The following is a 19,975-nucleotide window of genomic DNA, read 5'->3' on the forward strand; positions in this document are numbered from 1 at the left end:
GATAATAAAATCATTACAACTTATAAAACTTCTTGAGTCTTTTTCAGAGTCCCAAATGAATTTGGAGGAGGTTGTGCTGGTCAAAGGACCATAGATTAATATTACATTTTAGCATTCTCCTTTTAGCAACATAAATTCTGAAGGTATGACCCATAGTGGGCATCAAAATTCCTTTTTCCTGAAAAATAACATTCTTAAATTCTTATTTTCTACTATAAGAGATTTTGGTTTTTTATGAGAAGCCTTGAACCATCTTTATCCAAAGCATATTTCTCATGGAGATATAACCTGGAATTTTTCCTTCTCTATCAGTGAGACAAAATGCTTCAACATTTTAAAACAAATAAACACTGAAAGCAACTTTAATTTGCATAGTGTGATTCTAAAGAATGGCTTTAATGAACTAATCACACCATAGTGTATCTCACAATAGGAAACCTATCCCTGAGTACTGTCAGTGCTGGGATAATTATATTTTACTGGGTAAAGATGACAAGAACTTAAAGAAGTTTCATAAATTATTTTATAATTTTATCTGTCCTTATGTTTGCAAAAAATAGAGCCACTAACTTTCATAGGACTTTGCAAACAGTAATTTCATTCATAACTGGGCAGGGGTAAAGAAAGATCTGGAAGAGTACAGAAATAAACATAAATTTAAGCACAATGGGTTGTGATGAAATAAATATCCAAACAAATAAGAGTATTCTCCCAAGAAATTGAAGAAATATAACTCATTATGCCCTCATATCTCCCATAAGACATTATTCATCATATCCATCTGTCTTTTATATTATGCATCTCTGCTGTGTCACAGGCTCTTTTTAAATCATGTATTTTTATCCTTTATGTTTTCTACCTTTGGCTTCATTTTGGCAAATTTCTTTTTTATCCTAACCATTTTAACATTAAAAATATAAGGAGTATTCTATACACCATAGTGTCTTGACCTTCAGAGGAAAAGGAAGTCAGTCTAGGATAAGAATGCAGATAAAGAGAACAGAAACGAGAGTAGCATTGTGTAAGGATGGAGTCTAGAACCATGGAGACATGGGAGCCTTGGCTACCTGAAGAACAAGAGAAGCAAAGATGCAGCATAGTATAAATTATGAGTTGTGATTTTTAGTTTGGGAACTTTTGTGCAAGAGCTCGCGGCAAGTTCTTAATGAGTGAGCCCAGGGTCGATTTGCATATAACAACTCTGACTTCCTTTCATTGTCTTTTCCAGGCAAGTGCAGAAACTCTCTTCTGGAATGAATCATCAAAGGAAACAAATCATTCTGTGGTGACTGAATTTATTTTTATTGGACTCTCCGATTCTCAAGAACTTCAGATCTTCCTATTTGCACTCTTTTTTGTTTTCTATGTAGGAATTGTGTTTGGTAACCTTCTTATTGTCATAACAGTGACTTTTGATTCCCACCTCCACTCTCCTATGTACTTCCTATTAGCCAACCTTTCACTAATTGATCTGTCTCTGTCGTCTGTCACAGCTCCCAAGATGATTGCTGACTTTTTCAGCAAACACAAAGTCATCTCTGTCAAGGGATGTCTTGCACAGATATTTCTCCTTCACTTCTTTGGTGGGAGTGAGCTGGTGATCCTCATAGCCATGGCCTTTGACAGATATGTAGCAATTTGTAAGCCTCTACGCTACACTACAATTATGTGTGGCAATGTATGTGTTGGCATTGTGGCTGCTGCATGGGGAATCGGCTTCCTACACTCAGTGAGTCAATTAGCCTTTGCAGTCAACTTACCCTTTTGTGGTCCCAATAAGGTTGACAGCTTTTATTGTGACCTTCCTAGAGTAATCAAACTTGCCTGTGCAGACACATACAGGTTAGACATCATGGTCGTTGCCAACAGTGGTATACTCACTGTGTGTTCTTTTGTTCTCCTAATCATCTCCTACACTATCATTCTAATGACCATCCAGCGCCGCCCTTCTGATAGATCATCTAAGGCTCTGTCCACACTGACTGCTCACATCTCAGTGGTTCTTTTGTTTTTTGGGCCCTGTATCTTTATTTATGCCTGGCCCTTTCCCATCAAGTCATTAGATAAATTCCTTGCTGTGTTTTACTCTGTGGTCACTCCTCTCTTGAACCCCATTATATACACATTGAGGAACACAGAGATGAAAGTTGCAATGAGACGTCTGAGACAATGGAATTTAAAACTTTGGGTAAAGTCTTAGATCCTCTGTAGCCATGAGATTGAGATAATGAGAGAAGTAAGTTATTAAATTCTTCAGCAAACCTTATGATGATTTAACATTCCATTTTTACCTCATTTAGTAATTAATAAAGAAAGTTCTCATATTGACTCAGATTATTCTATGTGATCATACCTTATATTTTATATAGTTTCCAAATTAGTAACACTAATTCAAAATACCATTTCATTAATTTTTAGAGCAATTGAAGATATCATGTTATTATTTTTGCACAACTGAGACTGTCTGGGTACTTTGGGGTTTGAAATAGCAAAAGATATAAGCTGGACTATTTTACATTAAAGAAAATTTTATTTGTCTCATTTTCCATAAAAACATTAAAAAAGAATTACTACCCACTTTACTGAAAGAAGGTATTCAGTTATAAGTGTTTATATGCCAACTATTGAGATTCATAAATGATATTCCTACTTAGTAACCATATCTCCTACTACTATAACAAACCATAATCTATTAGCTCATTATCAGGTTTGTTAGAAGGACTAAACTTTCCAATATTGTTTGCCTTCAAGTTATTCAAAAACCTGTAAAAAGAATTAAGAATCTTCCAGCCTCTTACCATGTTGACACAAAGTATATCACTTATATATATTTTTCATTTTCCATTTTAAAGTCAAAAGACACAGGTTCAATTCCACTTAAGCCTTACTAAACATGAGTATAAATGGTTGCTAATTTTCCTTTTGTAATGCTTGGTTTTCACATTAGTAAAAAGGAGATCATGGTATGTATTACATACAGTTATTATGAGAAGCAATGAAATAGTACAGATACATAAGACAATATAAACATGTTTACATATTCACCACTAAGTGAATATTTTGTTGTATTATAATATCCATGTTAATATTGCTTTATGTTAACATAATCAAGAGTTTTCAAGCTTTAGTATTTTACAACTCTCTACAGGGACATTACACATTCTGATCTTAGCAGATGTTTATTTGGAACATTATATTTATAATTAAAATGTGTACATTTATGTGCAAATGTGTATTTGTATGCATACTAATGTGCACATACTCTTCAATTCTAGTGAGGAATTCTAAAGGCCAGGACAAAAGTAAAGAAAACTGTAAGTTTTTAAAAAATAACAAATGTTTCTGCCAACTCTTTTACCTTTCCAGTGGTTGTCATGGAAGCAGGCTAAAGTTGAATGTCACACATTCTGAGGAACAAGCAACATAGCTGAATGATTTGTAATCTGAATGAATGAATGAGTAGAAATGGAATTGGAGATAATAAAGGGTTTGAAATAGTGTCTACTTGAGTGAAAAAATAGTACAAATATCCATCAAGATAATAATCACATCAAAAGCTTACATATGATTTAAGCAGTGATAAAACAAAGGAGTTATTTGTAAATTAGTGGAATAACAGGGGTAATGTGGAACATGAGTTATTGAATGTAGTCTTCATTTCAGAGAATAATTTCTAAATAAACTCAAGACATGAATCTGTTTAAAAACGATACAAATATTTTTAAATTGAGTTAATATCTTTATAATTCATAAATGTAATAAAGTTTTCTGATAACAATATACATAATTAATTTTAAAGTTAGATTAAACTACCTAAAAAAGATGAGAGAATTAAGAGCACACCAAGAGTAATAACTTTATTATTTAAAGAACAGCCATTATTTTATATATATAACTTTCATGAACTCAACAATCTAATAGAAAATTGGGCAAACATATAATCTTACAGTTTATGTGTAAGATGAAAACTGTATTTACAAGAAAAATGATTAAATTGTTTCATGCTAAAAATACATGCATATAAAATTATATGGTAATGTTAGTCCTGGTTTATGAGATACATGGTCTCAATATTTAATAGTACAAACTAAGAATGGAGCCATAGAGAAAGAAAAATTGCTAACTGTACTCTTGGTGAGAACATACAATGGAGGAACTCATGTCTGTGGCCAAAAAATAACATGGGACTAATCTGGAATGTAGTTTTACTTCTATCCAAGAGCTATCTTATCAAAACTACAGATATCAAAAGTATCACATCAAATGATAAAGTAATAAATGAAAAATGATGAAATAATACTGAAATAAAGATCAGTAACAATTCTTTGCTTAAGTTACAATCATGGAATAGTAAACAACTGCAAAACAATTTTTTTCTCCAAATACTACACTGGAGCAATCTACAAGACATAGATTAGGTGATATTAATAAGGTGTCAAAGTGTCTCTATAGAATGTTAAGTTTATGTTAAAACACAGATACATACATGTGTGATTTCATGAATATTTAATAAAGCATTTTAAATGATGAAATTGTTTTCATCAGCAAGAATAAGGAAAGTTATAAACTAGTCTTAACTTAACTTATTTTATAATTTGACTTGAGAATCAAAGCTGTTTTACATAATTCAAAATAAAGTGATTAGCACTAGGGAGATGCTGGCCAAGCAAGCGCAACTACCTGAATTCAACTCCTATAACCCATGTGGAAAGGTTGAACCTAATGGTATATGCGTCTGTTCCCAGCTCTGGGGATCACTAGCCAGACAACCTAAGTTAACAGTGGATAAGAGACACTGTTTCAAAAACCAAGCTGAATGCCTCCAGATGTGTCCTATGACCCTTACATACATATGCACATATGCATACACAGTTCCACACACATCAGCCTCTGTATTGAGCACGCGCACACAGACACACACACACACACACACACACACACACACACACACACACACACACCACTACAGAATTAAATCAATTGAAAAATTACCAAGTTCATGTGATGCAGAGTTGGCTCAGGAGTTAAGGATGCTTTTTGCTTTTCCAGAAGAAGTGAGTTCACTTAGCAGAACCAATGTCAGGCAGCTCATGGCTTGCAACTCCAGCCATTTGATACTTTTCTGCTCTCCAAATGTACCTGCCCACATGAGCACATAATGCCATACAGTCATATATACATGTACATAATTTAAAAAATATGAAAATAAAAACCCTACAATTTCTTGGATAGATTAGAAAAGGAGAGTGGATCTGGGAGGACTCATGGAGAAAGGGCTATGAATGATCATTGTATGAAATTTTCCAGAAATTAATATTAAAAGTAAAATAAAAAGCATTTTGCAATCTCTGAAAGACCAAGTGTCAACAAAGTGCATGATTTAATGATATTTCACATAAGTGATACAATATCAATGAAAAGAAACAATTCACTAAATAAAAAACATGCAGAGTTAAACTGTCTATAAGTTGATAATATTACTTTTGCTTTTCTAAAAACACTTATTTGAATAAGACAAATAAGTAAATACATTAATACTAATAGTAAAAATATTCAGAACTAAAATAATGAAAATTTTTTCTTTAATTTTAATTATAAATATATCATTTTATTTTAATAAAATATAAGTTCTCAAGTGTGTCCTCCAAAAAAAATTTATTGAGTCTGAAAAGAAGAAAATCATATCTAATATCTTTGTGTTGTTATCAAGCACTATTTGCCACTGAAAAAAACTTCAATTCTTGGGTAAATTTTTGATTCTAGGTTTGCACCATAAACATGCAAGATTAATCTGTAGCTTCTGTATTTTACTTGTTGAAACAGAGTATCATACCATGTAATCAAGACTGGCCTACAACTCATCATGTAGCCCATACTACCTCAAATTTATGAAAATATACCTAGTTCACACTCCCAAGTGCTGAATATAGGCATGTACTACCACGCACAGATCCAAACAATTTTTCCTATAACAGTTAAAGGAACCTAATTCTTACTATAAAATTAAAATAACACTGGAAAAAAACTAAAATACTCTGCCAAGAAATGGTCCATATGAGGATCAGTGAGGCAATGATGAGCATTAGTATATAAAAATATTCACAAAATGATTGTCAAAATAAAACAATGAAAGCCAGGCAGTGGTGGCACACACCTTTAATCTCAGAATTCGGGAGGCAGAGCAAATGGATCTCTGTGAGTTTGAGGCCAACCTGGTGTACTGAGAGGGTTCCAGAACAGCCAAGGTTACACAGAGAGACCCTGTCTCAAAAAAACAAAAATAAAATAAAATAATAAATAAATAAATAATACATAAATAAATAAATGTTAAATAAAATTATAATAAAAATAATTAAAAATGACTTTCTTTTCCTTTGATGGAAACTGGTAAGCTTATTAAATATTCTGAAACTTCTTGGGTTCTTGCAATAAATATAACAAAACCAAAATATTCTGTAATGTGATTATTAAAAAGGAAGACAGAATCAAGCATGTATTCTTTCATATTTTCAGTTTGAGAAGAGGTAATTACATAGTTCAGAAATAAATATTATAGGAAAATTAAAGTTTGTAATTCAAATTTGTAATCATGAGATTAGAAAATTAATAACTATAAACAATACAAACTAAAATTATTAGATAACAGTTTTACAATAACATTTGTAAGAGAAAGATAAGCAGGCAACTGAACACATGGATCATGATCCATATTATGTGAGGAAAATATATAAAGTAAGTATTAACTAGCATATTCAATTTAGATTCTCTATCTAATGACCTTCTATAGGAATTATGCACAAAAGAGAAATCTGAAAAATACTAGATAGACTCAATAATATATCACTGGAGTTGAATGGTCATAGGGGCAAATAATCTGGAATATTCATCAAATTCAAGGAGTGAAAAAGCAGTTGTGAAGAACTGGTACAGACTGAAAGACTGAAAGGTCATTAACCACTGTTATGGGTTGAAGAAGACACCATCAAGATGTAGAATGAGTTAGACACACAAAATAGGAGCAAGATAAAAGCCACATGATAGAAGATAGCTAAATTAACCCATATGGTTTAATTTAAGTTATAAGAGCTAGTGGGACATGCCTAAGCTAAGGCTGAGCTTTCATAATTAATAATTAGTCTCTATGTCATTCTTTGTAAGCTGGCATGCCAAAGAAAAGTCCAGTTACATATGGCATCCAATGTGGGGGCACATATTTCCACATAGGACCTGAGAAAGTGTTTTTTAAAAGTTCCAAACACACAAACATGGAGCCAGACATGGCTTCCTCGTCCCACAGTCTCTCAGGCAGGCCATGATGTACAGAGATGCAACTCCCAGCTGCTGCCTGTAGGCTTGAACCAGCTAGCACCATATGTGGATCCCTTAGCGGGTTTAAGGCTTGATTCATGTTGGGAGAGAAGGCTGCAGGTCAGCAATAAAATGGTCCAAACTGAGAAAACACTTTATACAGATACAGTAAAAAATGAGCATAGACAGTCATAGAAAAAAATCATTAAAAAATAATGGTAAAATTTTTAAACAAAGAGTAAAGTAAGAGAAAAAGAATAAGCCACATAAGGATGGGAAATACACAGGGCATCTGGATCCTATGTGGTACTTTGTTGACTTTAAATTTTTAAATGCTGATGAGAAAGGAACAAAAGCTGCTGAGAGACATTGGATAATAGAAAAAACTACTGATAAATCAGGCTATATCCTTTAAAGATGTGTTGACCTCAGAATGGAAGCCAGGATATGTATTACACTGGGGATGTGTTTTTGCTTTTGTTTCCATAGGAAGTGAAGAAAAGCTATGGGTTTCTTCAAAGTCAATAGAGATCAATCAGATATTTTTATGTGCTGATGCATCAACTTATTATGCTCATCATTACCTTACCAATCCTCATATGGACCACTTCTTGTTACTGGCAGAGGAAACTTGGGTGACTGTCCAGGCAGCTAGATGTCTCTGTCATTTCTATATTTTTTGAAGTTGTTTTCTCTGAACTTTCTGCTTTCTCGAGCAATATGATATCCTTCTCATATCTTTGATGGGGTTGAAGACTAAGTAGTTATATTTTTAGTTTTTCATTTTACCAAATTCAGAAAAGTAATTTATGTAATAGATGTGAAGTTTATAAGGTTGAAAAACATAAAAGCTTAAGTAGTTTATCTAAAAAGATGTTTTAAGGTTGAGAAAGATATTTTTAGGATAGTAATATAAGTTATGATAGAAAATGGTTTAGGTATAAAACTATAAATTTATCAAGATAAGACAGATAATAGAGTATTTTCTCTGAATATGCCAGATATAAGTGGATTAAATATTGTGAATATAATTCTTACCTGATAATTTTTCTTATCATATATAGTTTTACTAGGTTAAAGTTAAAACCTTTCCTTTTTATTTAGACAAAAAGGGGGAAATGTTGTGGAATATTTGTACACTGTGTGAAGATGCTGTGGTTGGTGTAATAAAAAGCTGAACAAAGGATAGCTAGGCAAGAGAGATAGGCAGGAGTTACAGGCAGAGAGAGGAAGAGGAGATAATCAAGGTGCGCAGGAGATACCATGAAGACATGGAACAAGTCAGACACACAAAATGAGAGAGAGGTAAAATCTAGAACACAGATTAATAAAAATATGGGTTAATTTAAGCTATAAGAGCCATTGGGACAAGCCTAAACTAAGGCTGAGCTATCGTAATCAATAAGTCTCTGTGTCATTATTTGTGAGCTGGTGGCCCAAAGAAAAATCTGATTACAAACTACTGCAATACTGAACATTATCATGATCCTTATTTGTGCAAGTCGATTTAAATGAATTTTTTTAGACAATCATTAAAATTTGAGTACCTAGCAAGTAATTGATTACAACAAATGTAGACAGACAGAGATAGCAGCAAACAAATGATAGAGAGGAAGAAGGGAAGAAGTTAAAGGCAGGAAGAAGAAGAGGGAGGAAAGAAGGGAATTACAGAATGAAGATTTAGAGAAAAATGATTGAGATTGAAATGGACCTAACATCTTTCTTAACACATTCTCCCATGGAGATTTTGTTTCTATGATTTTACAAAATTACACTTATTTTTATTGTCAAAAATATTATAAAGACAGGATTTCTATCTTTTTTCCCTTCCTCCCCTCCCCTAATCTCTCTCCCCTAATCTCTCTCCCCTAGATCTAGTTTGCCCCTCACCCCCCAACCCCCAACCCCCTGCCACTGCTCAGAGAAGAGTAGGCCTCCCAGAGACATCAATGAAATACCACATAACAAGCTACAATAAGACCAGGCACACATACCATCACATCAAGACTGGACAAGGCAATCAAGTAAGAGAAAAAGTGCCCCATAAGTAGGCAAAAGAGTCAGAGACAGCCCCCTTTCACACTGGTAGGAATCCCACAAGAACACCAAGCTACTCAGTCATAATATATATGCAGAAGACCTAGAGGCTCCCTGATCTCTGTGAGAACCCATGAGTCCAGTCAGTTGACTCTGTGGGCCCTGTTCCTGTGGTGTTCCAGATGCCTCTGGCTTCTCAGATCCTCCCTCCCCCTTTTCCACAGGACTTCCCAAGGTCTGCCTAATATTTTCTGTGGGACTGCATCTTCTCCCATCAGTCGCTGGATGAAGTCTCTCTGGTCTCTTTGATGAGGGTTCTCTAGCCTCTGGTCCCAGAATATTTCGCAGGCAGAACAAACTATAAGACAAAAGTTTTGTGGTTGGCTTGGTGTCCCAATACTTCCACTTGAGGCCTTGCCTGGTTATGGAAGACAGATGGTTCATGCTCTGTGCACCACATTACTAGGATTCTTTGCTAGGGTTAGTCTTATAGATTCCATGGAGTTTCCATTGCACTAGGTTTCCACCTTGCCCCTGGTGGAAATGTCCCCCAATTCTAGTCATTTCTTCCAGTATTTTCTCTCTCTCTCTCACCCCTCAATTGATCCCTCCTGTTTCCAACATCACCTGCTCCCAGCCCACACTTGAAATCTCTTCTATTTCCCCTTCCAGGGACATTCTTTTGTCCACTCTTAAGACCTCTTTGTTAACTTCTCTGGGTCTGTGGACCATAGCAATGATTACCCTTTATTTCACAACTACTATCCACTTATAAATGAGTACATTCTATGTTGTTCTTTCTTGGTCTGGTTACCTCACTCATGATGATTTTTTATAGTTCCATCTATTTCCTTGCAAATTTCATGATGTCATTGTTTTTAACAGCTTAGTAATACTCCATTATGTAAATGTATCACATTTGCTTTATCCATTATTCAGTGGAGGGACATTTAGATTGTTTCCAGTTTCTGGCCACTATGAATAAAATTCTTGATTGAAATAAACTTTGGAAAGATTCAAATTTGACTTGGTTAATTTTACATGTGTATATTGTTAAACCCCAGTAATCGTCTATTTTGTAATGCTCGCCTTGGTGTTTCTGTGGGATTTTTTTAGGTGAAATTAGCATTTTGGTCAGTAGATTTTTGAGTAAAATTCATGACTATCTATAAAGCAAAATCTTTAGTCTCTCACTTGAATCTACTAAGAGGAAAAAAAAGGTGGAACTCTGCCTTGAGATATTCTTGGAACTCATGAGCTCCAAACATCAACTATGTCAATTTTCCCCTCGGTATTCAACATACTTAATCTGACAAGTGATTTGTGGCATCCCCCACAAATAACATGACTAGTTGAGCCAGTTCTTCAAAAATAAATACACCCAAAAAAAAAACAGGATGTAGGGTGGAGAATGATAGACAAATAAAGATAAGACAGAGAAAGAGAGTTTTTTTCTGTCTCTGGGAATCTTTATTATATTGTTCCCTTATTTCACTCATCTACTTTTTATTTTAGTTATTTCTATTTATAAAAGTTAGACTTCTTTATGTTTGTTTATTTGAATTGTCACTTCTTCTAGTCAATTTTATACCTTTATTGAACTACAATTAGTGAATTAAAAGTGTGTATATTTAAGGTGAAGAACAATGATTTGATATGTTTATACTCCATGAAATCATGTCCATAATCAAGCTAATGAACATATTGGACTTTTTAAAGTTACCAGTGATTTTGTGTATATGTATGCAGGAAAAGTCATTGGAACCCACCCCTGTTCAAGTAATTTTGAAATGTAGAGCATTGTTTAAATGTAATGGAAATGGGTCTCCTGCAGTGGTACCTATTGTATAACAAACTCTTCAAGGAGGTACCTATTGTATAACAAACTCTTCAAGGCCCCATCCCACATGGCCAGAAGTGGTAAAAAATCTGACTCTTGAAGTTCTACACACTTCACCCAAGACACTCTCCACCAACTCTCTGTCCAATATGCCCCATCATTGCTCAACCCACCCTGTACCAGGACCCTGTTAAGCCTTGAATACAGATGGCAAGATCTGGATGCAGTTCTACCTCTCCTATTATTCTGTTCACTTTGCTCCAAAAATCTCACTAAACCTCCAACCCCACTGTCCTCCCTTGGGACTTCAGCCAAATGGTCTAAAAACTTATTTTTAAAAAATCCAACCAGCAGCCTAACTCTGGAAGCCAAAATCTATCATAAAACCACAAACAATATTAGAATAATACTATCCCAAGAAATCACCAATCACATAGCAATGGTTCCCAACAAGAACAATTGGGAAGCAAAAGATAGTTGAAGCTTCCCTGAGCAAAAAGAAAAATGCTCCTTGGGTTGTTAGACATAAGCTCAAGTTACACTACAGAGCCATGGTAATAAAGCACCATGAAAATGGCATCAATGCTTGCCAAGATGAAAATAAAGAAAATATAAAAGATTTTTTTATTAACTCAAAAAATTACAGTGACCTGATTTTCACCAAAAATGCCAAAAAAAAATGTATAGTGGACAAAAGATCAAATATCAGACAAATATTGTTGGGAAAACTAGATACCTACATGGACAAGAATGATATTAAAACCTTATATCTCATCCTGAAAAAAAACCCTCCAAATTAAAAAAGAAAAATACCTTAGATAAGATATGAAACTCTTAAACTATTCAAATTGCTATGAAGTTTAACCAGCATTACAGTATCAAGCACAAATTCTCCTCCATGGAAAAGCATCCAGAATATAGTTACTTGCCCTATCAGTGTAATGCCATTATTACAGTAGTAGATACATCTTGCCAGGTAAGTTTGTATTTTCCCATCAGGATCTAGAGATGAGTAAGAACACTGAAGTCTTTTCTTCCACTGTGCCCTGTGAACATTTTGGCAACATGAATGCTATTGAATAGGAAGAAGTTCCCCAGTTAAATAGAGGTCAATTTCTCTGTGTCCTGAAACCAAGGTATGCTGTTTATTCATCAACAGCATCTTTCTTTAGAGCGATGGTCGGCAAACAAGGGCAAAGGCAATAGTTGATGATGTTTTGGTACATCTGCAGCCTCACTGACCAACAGCAATTTATGTGGACTTACAAATATTTTTGTTAAATGTCTCATGTGTGTTAAGCACTGAATAAAATATAGTAGTTTAAATAATTAATCAGTGGACTTATGGACATAGTCTTCATAGAGATTAAATTTCAGTATATTATACAGTATTAAATAATTATTTAAAGGCTAAATTTTGGGTTTGAGATAAATTAGAAATCTAATTAGTCTTTATACATTTTATTATGACACTATTTATCTAATTAAAATAACTAAGAAATGTTGAGTGCTGTTCCTTGTGCAGTTTATGATTTTGTTTCATCTTTTCTTAATTTTTTTATGTCCACCCCATTAGTGTTTTAGTAGATAACTATGATGAGGCAAAAATAATGATGTTGGACATTTGGCAAAAGGAGTGAATGATTTGGGGTATTTAGTGATGTACAGAAAAATATTCAAGTAAAATTTCTTAAGATGTTATTCACAAAGATAAACAAGAGTTTTGTCAATAAATGGTAAGTTAAACTTTATTAAAAACATAGAAGCATAGTTTAATGACTTTTCTGTATGGAAAGATCATTCACATTTAGATTATAAGAACAATGCTTAGTTGTGTGATCAGTACATGTCATATTTTTTAAAATAAAACACTATTTCTATATTAGGAGATTGGTACAAATTTTAAATATAAACTATATTTCCTGATTTTTAAATCTATTTTATACTGTCAGTCTTTTATTTGAAATAATTAGTTCACATTTCTGGGTAATAGGAAGTATAGACAGGCCATTTCCCAAATAACCAAAAGAGAGACTCAATATTAATTATAAATATTATAAAAGCTCAGCACATAGCTCAGACTTATTACTAGCTAGCTCTTTTAACTTAAATTAGCCTATTTATATTATTCTACATTCTGCCACATGGCATTACCTCTCTTTCAATTTGCACCTCCTGTTTCCTCTCCATATCTGGCTGGCGACTCCTCAGACTTCCTGCTTCTTCTTTCTAGGGTCCTTAGTCTGATTTTCCTGCCTAACTTTATCCTGTCCAGCTATTGGCCAAATTTTTTATTAAACCAATCACAGTGTAATTTGTGCAATGTTCAGAAAGATTATGCCACAGTATTTCCCCCTTCTTGTTTAAATAAAAAGGAGGGTTTTAACCTCGACACAGTAAAATTATAAACAACAAAACTGTTATCAAGTAAGAATTACCATTACAATATCCATTCCATTTGTATTTGGCAAAATCAGAGAAAATATTCTATTACCTATCTTATCTTTGTGAGTCTATTTTACCTTTTTATCATAATTAAGGAAAGCTTTAAGTTTAATTATTTAGTCTTTAACTCCATTAAAGACCCCAGAAGGTCTTTTGCTTCTTTGTCATGCTACCTAATGACAGGGACATCTGGCTGCCTGGTAAATTGCCCTAGGTTCTCCTTTAATGTTGAAACATCTGATTTTGGCCTACAGGCCTGATATAGTTGACAGACATTTCTGAGAAGCAGGGAATTTTGAAGGCCTGTCCTATCTTGTCTTAGCAAAGTTTGGCAGTTATTTTCTTTTGCATCCTGCTGGTCTAGTTTGGACAGTATACTGTCAGCAACTGAAGCAAGGGCAGTCTCTTTGCCCAAATGGTTAGCTTTTGCCAAAAAAAGAAGTAAACTCTATGTGGAGGTTATTTGATGCCCATCATCATCTTTTGAAATAAATTGGTATTGCCAGGAGGAGATGTACCTCACTGTCAAGGAAAGCCTTATGTTATTAAAATATTTTGATTACCATATTCTGTAGGTCTTTGAAGTGTTTGAAGGTCATATATCTATCTAAATATATCTGTTTAACCTTGAAAACATACATAATATGACAAGTTTATTATAGATGACTAACTACAAACCTGTATTTTTTATTATACATTACATGTTTAAATGAGCTGCATAAGAACAATACACCAAGCAAGAGTATAAACACACATACAGTATAACAAAATTAACTTTAAATTTGTATTAATAAAGCAAAATTCACAACAATGTAGAATATTTTGAAATTAAGAGTTGTTTTTATACTAAAGTAGATTCAATAATCTATCCTTTTATCTCGTTATTTCAATATCATATCTCCCTTTTTTCCTTTAGAAAGAGATCTTTGAATTTAACTCTTTTGTTAAGCCTTTTTCCTGACTATGACCAATAACAATTTGTAACCAACACCCTTCAATGGTAATAACATCCATAACCCTTCTTTTGGGAATGTGGGTGTTGTTTTCTCTAGACTACTTCTTGTTGTCTGGAGGTGCTGGTATCTTTGGGGGAACCTTCAGAAAATTAGGATAATAATGAAATATGGGCTGAAGCAGTCCATGAGGCTGCACCATCTCAGCCAGCAGCCTTGAAGCTGCTTTGGATGCAGAATTTTGAGGAGACTATAATAGAAGCATTTTGAAATGCTGAATTACCTAGGCCACCTGTTTTTCTTGGTGTTTGGCCCCCTTTTCCTGAAAACATGTAAAAATTTGAAGGTAACATATATTATAAATATGGAATATGAGTTGTGCACAAGTTAGTTAAAGATGATTTTTTGTTGTTGTTTTATGTTTGAGCATGTAAAATATAGGTTACATATCTTGTAGTTCTTCGAGGTTTATTTTTTTTTAATGTCTCTAGCCAGGCCTTCAGAGAGTCTTCCCTGATCAAACCTGATCATCTTTAACATGGAATGAATCCACAGCTTCTCATTCCTATGGAAATAAAAGCATAACCTGTCTCCCAAAGCAGCACACATTTTGACTTAAATTTTAAAAGCAAGATATTCTTAAAATATATAGGTTGATTTAATCTAGCAGGTTTTTTAACCCAGTATCTCTTCACAGCCAAAAAATTCAAAGGCAATACAATAACATACAGGATCCAGAATCTCTGTGTATTTCCCATCTTTATGTGGCTTGTTTCTTTTATATTATTTTAGTCCCTTTTTAAGGACTTTATTTGTCCCTGTGATTTTTCCAATCATGGTCTCAATATCTCTCCTCAAACAATCCCTCCTCTCTCTCTCACTGATTGGACTCCCGGAGCTCCACCTGCGAATCTCTGCATCTGCTTCCATCAGACACTGGATGAGAGTTCTATCATGACAGCCAGGGTGTTCTGCCATCTGATCGCCAGAGCAGGTCAGCTCAGGCACTCTTTCGACCATTGCCAGTAGTCTACCGTGGAGATATCTTTGTGGAATTCTGGGGACATCTCTAGCACTCTGCTTCTTCCTATTCCCCTATGGACCTGGACCAGGCCCTCCGGATAAGTGAGACAGTAGATTAGCTTGAACTGTTTGGGAAGCCCCCAGGGAATGGAGCCAGGACCTGTCCTTGGTGCATGAGCTGGCTTTTTGGAGCCTGGGGCCTATGCTGGAACACTTTGCTCAGCCTTGGTGTAGGGAGGAGGGGACTGGACCTTCCTTGGCTGAGTCTACCAGGCTGAGTTGACTCCCCAGAGGAGACCTTGCTTTGGAAGAGGTGGGAATGGAAGGAGGATTGGGGGGGAGGGCTGAGGGCTGGGAGGAGGGAGGACAGGGGAATCCGTGGCTGATATGTAAAGTTTAGTTAATTATAAAATAAAAATATTTTTTTAAAAAGGACTTTATTTCATTATTTTAAATCTACAGATTTGTTTTATGACATTCTATATCATTTTTCTTTTCCCTCTCAAGTCTTTCTACATTTTTAAACATATTGTAACCCATTTATGGGTTTTTGTCTGTCTGAATCTGCCTTTATTGCATATCTGAAATCTCTTTCCAAACACATGAGCCTTTAAACTACTAAGCAATATGGTGAGGACATCTGTCTCTATTATGGCAGCTAGCTCCACTCTGCTTGGTTCCCTGAGAGCCTAGCTTCATGGTGGAGATAACAGCAAGAGCCACTTTTATCACTCCAACTCTGGGGAGTTTGGTGATCCACACTGCCACCAAATAGTGCACTGCCTGCTGCTCATAAACCCATTTAAGTGTTTGGTAGCAGGGCCTCCTATGCCCATTTTTGTGGCTAGCACTGAGCAAAGAAGCCCTCTCTTAAAGGAGCCACACCTTTGTTGCCACTAGCTAATAGAGGCTACCCAAGAAAAGGCAGATACCAAGAAGTTGTGCTTGACTTGGCTTTTGTATGTTTGGAATCCTTTATTAAGCTTTGTCAGGTTTATGTGAAAATTCTGACCCCATATTGGCAGAATTTAGATTAATAAAAATGGATTAAGTTATAGGAGCTAGATAGAAATAAGACTGACCTATCATCCAAGCAGTTATAATTAATATTAAATCTCCAGGTTGGTTATTTGGGAACTGGCAGGTGAGAAAGAAGAGGCCACCTTCTTATAAGGAATTTAATTTGGGATACAGAGAGCTGCTTATAAACCTTTTCATAGCATTTTTCATCTCTTTATTTCTCAGTGTATAAATGGCTGGATTTAGGAGAGGTGTAAAAACAGAGTAAAATACAGCAAAAAATTTGTCCAACCAGGTGATATTTAGTGGCCACACGTAAATGAAGATGCAGGGTACAAAAAAGATCATCACTACAGTGAGGTGGGCACTGCATGTGGACAGAGCCTTTGATGCACCAGCTTTAGAGCTCTGGCGAACAGTGATAAGGATATATGTGTAGGAAATGAGTAACAGAATAAAGCAGGTAACAGCCACAATCCCACAGTCAGCATTCATTAATGTATTTAAATCATGAGAATCCATGCAGGCTAGCTTGATCACCAATGGCATGTCACAGAAAAAACTATCAATTTCTTTGGGGCCACAAAAAGGCAAGCGCACAACCACTACCATGTAACTTATACCATGTATACAACCAGTGATCCAGGAAGTCAACACCAACCCAGTGCATCTTTTCAGGTTCATAATGGTGAAGTAGTGGAGTGGTTTGCAGATGGCCACATACCGGTCATAAGCCATTACCACCAACAACACCATCTCTCCTGCACCAATGCAATGGGCAAAGAAGACCTGAGACATGCAGCCTGCAAAGGAAATGGTCTTGCTTTCTCTGAGAAAGTCTGATATCATCTTAGGAGTGGTGTTTGAGGAAAGACACATATCAACAAAGGACAAGTTGGCCAACAAGAAGTACATGGGAGAGTGGAGATGGCGGTCAGTGGTGATTAAAACAAGGATGACAATATTTCCAGACACAATGAGCAGATAAAGTATCAAAAACATCACAAAGAGTAAGATCTGAAGATTCTTTGAGTGTGCAAGTCCCCAAAGTATAAATTCTGACACCACAGACTGATTGCCTCCATCCATTTTACTCAAAGTGTCCTCCGAAGTACCCTGTAAAGAAAGAAAGATTATGAATTAGTAGTATGAGGAATTCTCCTTCCTTTGTAGAACTTGACATTCCCTTTGAAACTTACCTGAATAGAAATACATAAATGTAGAGAGAAATCTAAGGGAAATGTAAGTGACATGCTGCCCAAGTGGAAGCTAATGATCCAAGAGCAACTCCACATAAAGAGAAGCATCAGGTGTGACTGTTATACACATGCTCTATCAGAAAATTTCTCTTGTAAGAGAGCAATGAGGAGGCAAGACAGCAATATGAAAACAAAAAAAAATGTGTGTTTTCTTAAATAAATGGTCTGAATTTGTCACTAGCAATCATAACCTTCCACTATGGAAATGAGAGTTAAATTTGGAAACTGGTGAGGAGTTGCATTTGAATATCAGTGCAAATGGTCTGATAGAATGTTACCATTCTTGGCAGAATGCTTAAAGATTTCATTGGGCATCAGTAGAATTATTTCTGTGACATCAGCTAATTAAAATATTAGCTTAAAACTATAAAGAAAATGATGAGGAAACCTCAGTAAGGAAGCAAACAAAACAGAATATCATACAAGATATCAATAGGTACCAGAGTGAAATGTAAAAATCAGGTGCACAGCTACTCATAAACAAATGTATATTACAGAATTTATTTATTCAACTAAACTGATTAACAACATACCACTGAAAATGCCTATAGAAATAGATTGACTAAAGAACATAGCAAAACATATTAAGACCTGAGCTCTAAAAACCACAATTAGTTCAATCTTTGCAGGAGAAAATATTGATCTTAAATTGCATAAACTAATCAAGAGAGCCCTTAGATTTTGAAATATTATAATTTCCTGACAAGATTAGTATATCATATTCATCAACCTGTGACCAGTATATTTCCTCATTGTATCATTTATCTACTGATCATCTTTGTTGTTATAAAGAACAGAATAAATTACATAAGCATGCAAGCATAGCTGTTAATTGACCGTCAGCCTTGCATGAGTGTGATGTTATATTTTCAGTAAGCAACTATTATTAATATCAAAGCACAGGTAGGGTGCTTGTACTGGTCTAATGAAAAATACTCAAGCCAGACATTTCTACTCAATACAGTTATCCTCTTGGTGCTATTCAACTTTATTTTATCCTAGATCAGGTGAACATTGAAATCATCATCAGAATTACTTTACACTTCTGTTTTCCTGAGAAGGGTGGAGTAAAGAGGAAAACCAAGAAAGTTCTGAAGACATCAGGAAACACATCCATCTGCTATAGGAGCATGATGGCAGAGAAGTAAACACACATGACTTACAGAGGTTTACCAAATATCTAAGAAAAATACACTGATTACATAGCAAAGAGTTTGTGTTTCTTGCAATTTTTTATTTTTCAACATTTCAAAAAGTTTCTGGTCAACCTGAATTATTTGGTTTTGTTTTTTATTATTTCTTTTATTTTTAGTATGATATAATTACAACATTTCTCTCTTCCCTTCCCATCTTCCCTCTCTCCAGATACTTCCAAATACTCTTCTTTGTTCTCCTTCATATTCATGGCTTTTTTTTCATTAATTATTTTAACATACATGAACACATATATATGTATTTATACGTGTGTTTTTCATAAAACTGTGATTATATGTGTATATATGTATATATACATATTCCTGTATATAAACTTTTCAGTGTGTATGATGTTTCTTGTACATATGTTCTCAGGGTTCACCAGTTGGAGTTAGAGAACCAATTGGTGTGCTTTTTTCCTTGGGAAGTCTACTTCTCCAACTCTCAGTATCACTAGGTCGGCAGTGCTTCTTTGTTGAGGCCTCTTGGGCTTGCCCCCTCCATTGTAGCATGTCTTTTATATATATATATATATATATATATATATATATATATATATATATATATATATATATATATATATATATATATATATATATATATATATATAATTACTTTTTGATTATGTTTTAATTAAAGTGGAATCTCAAAATTTCCCTCTTCTCTTTCATTCCTCAAACCTCTCACAAGTGCACATTTTCTTGCTATGCTGCTCCTCAAGTGACTAGCCCATTTTTCTTTTATTTTTATTGCTACATATATAGCTTATATATGTATCTGTATGTACATGCATATAAATACATTCTGTTGAGTCCATTTTTGTTGTTACATATGGTTTCAGGACTGACCACAGACCATTTAACAAAAAAAATTAAGGAGCTCATCCCTGCAGAGAC

The 19,975-nt window shown here is 34.6% G+C and overlaps 2 protein-coding genes across 2 annotated transcripts; one reads left to right on the forward strand and one right to left on the reverse strand.

The window, feature by feature from the left end:
- The first annotated feature begins 1,165 nt into the window (after positions 1-1,165).
- LOC128100960 (olfactory receptor 4F4-like) lies at positions 1,166-9,864 on the forward strand. Its single transcript, XM_052723690.1, has 2 exons — positions 1,166-2,159; positions 9,812-9,864. The coding sequence occupies exons 1-2, from the start codon at positions 1,166-1,168 to the stop codon at positions 9,862-9,864; spliced, it is 1,047 nt and encodes a 348-aa protein (XP_052579650.1).
- Positions 9,865-16,773: 6,909 nt separating this feature from the next.
- LOC128100961 (olfactory receptor 4K3-like) lies at positions 16,774-17,718 on the reverse strand. The gene has a single exon (XM_052723691.1). The coding sequence runs from the start codon at positions 17,713-17,715 to the stop codon at positions 16,774-16,776; it is 942 nt and encodes a 313-aa protein (XP_052579651.1). The 5' UTR covers positions 17,716-17,718.
- Between the last annotated feature and the right edge of the window lie 2,257 nt (positions 17,719-19,975).

Source organism: Peromyscus californicus, unplaced genomic scaffold, assembly GCF_007827085.1.
Source record: "Peromyscus californicus insignis strain IS unplaced genomic scaffold, ASM782708v3 Scaffold_7__1_contigs__length_154581171, whole genome shotgun sequence".
In the NCBI taxonomy this organism is placed as follows: Eukaryota; Metazoa; Chordata; class Mammalia; order Rodentia; family Cricetidae; genus Peromyscus; species Peromyscus californicus.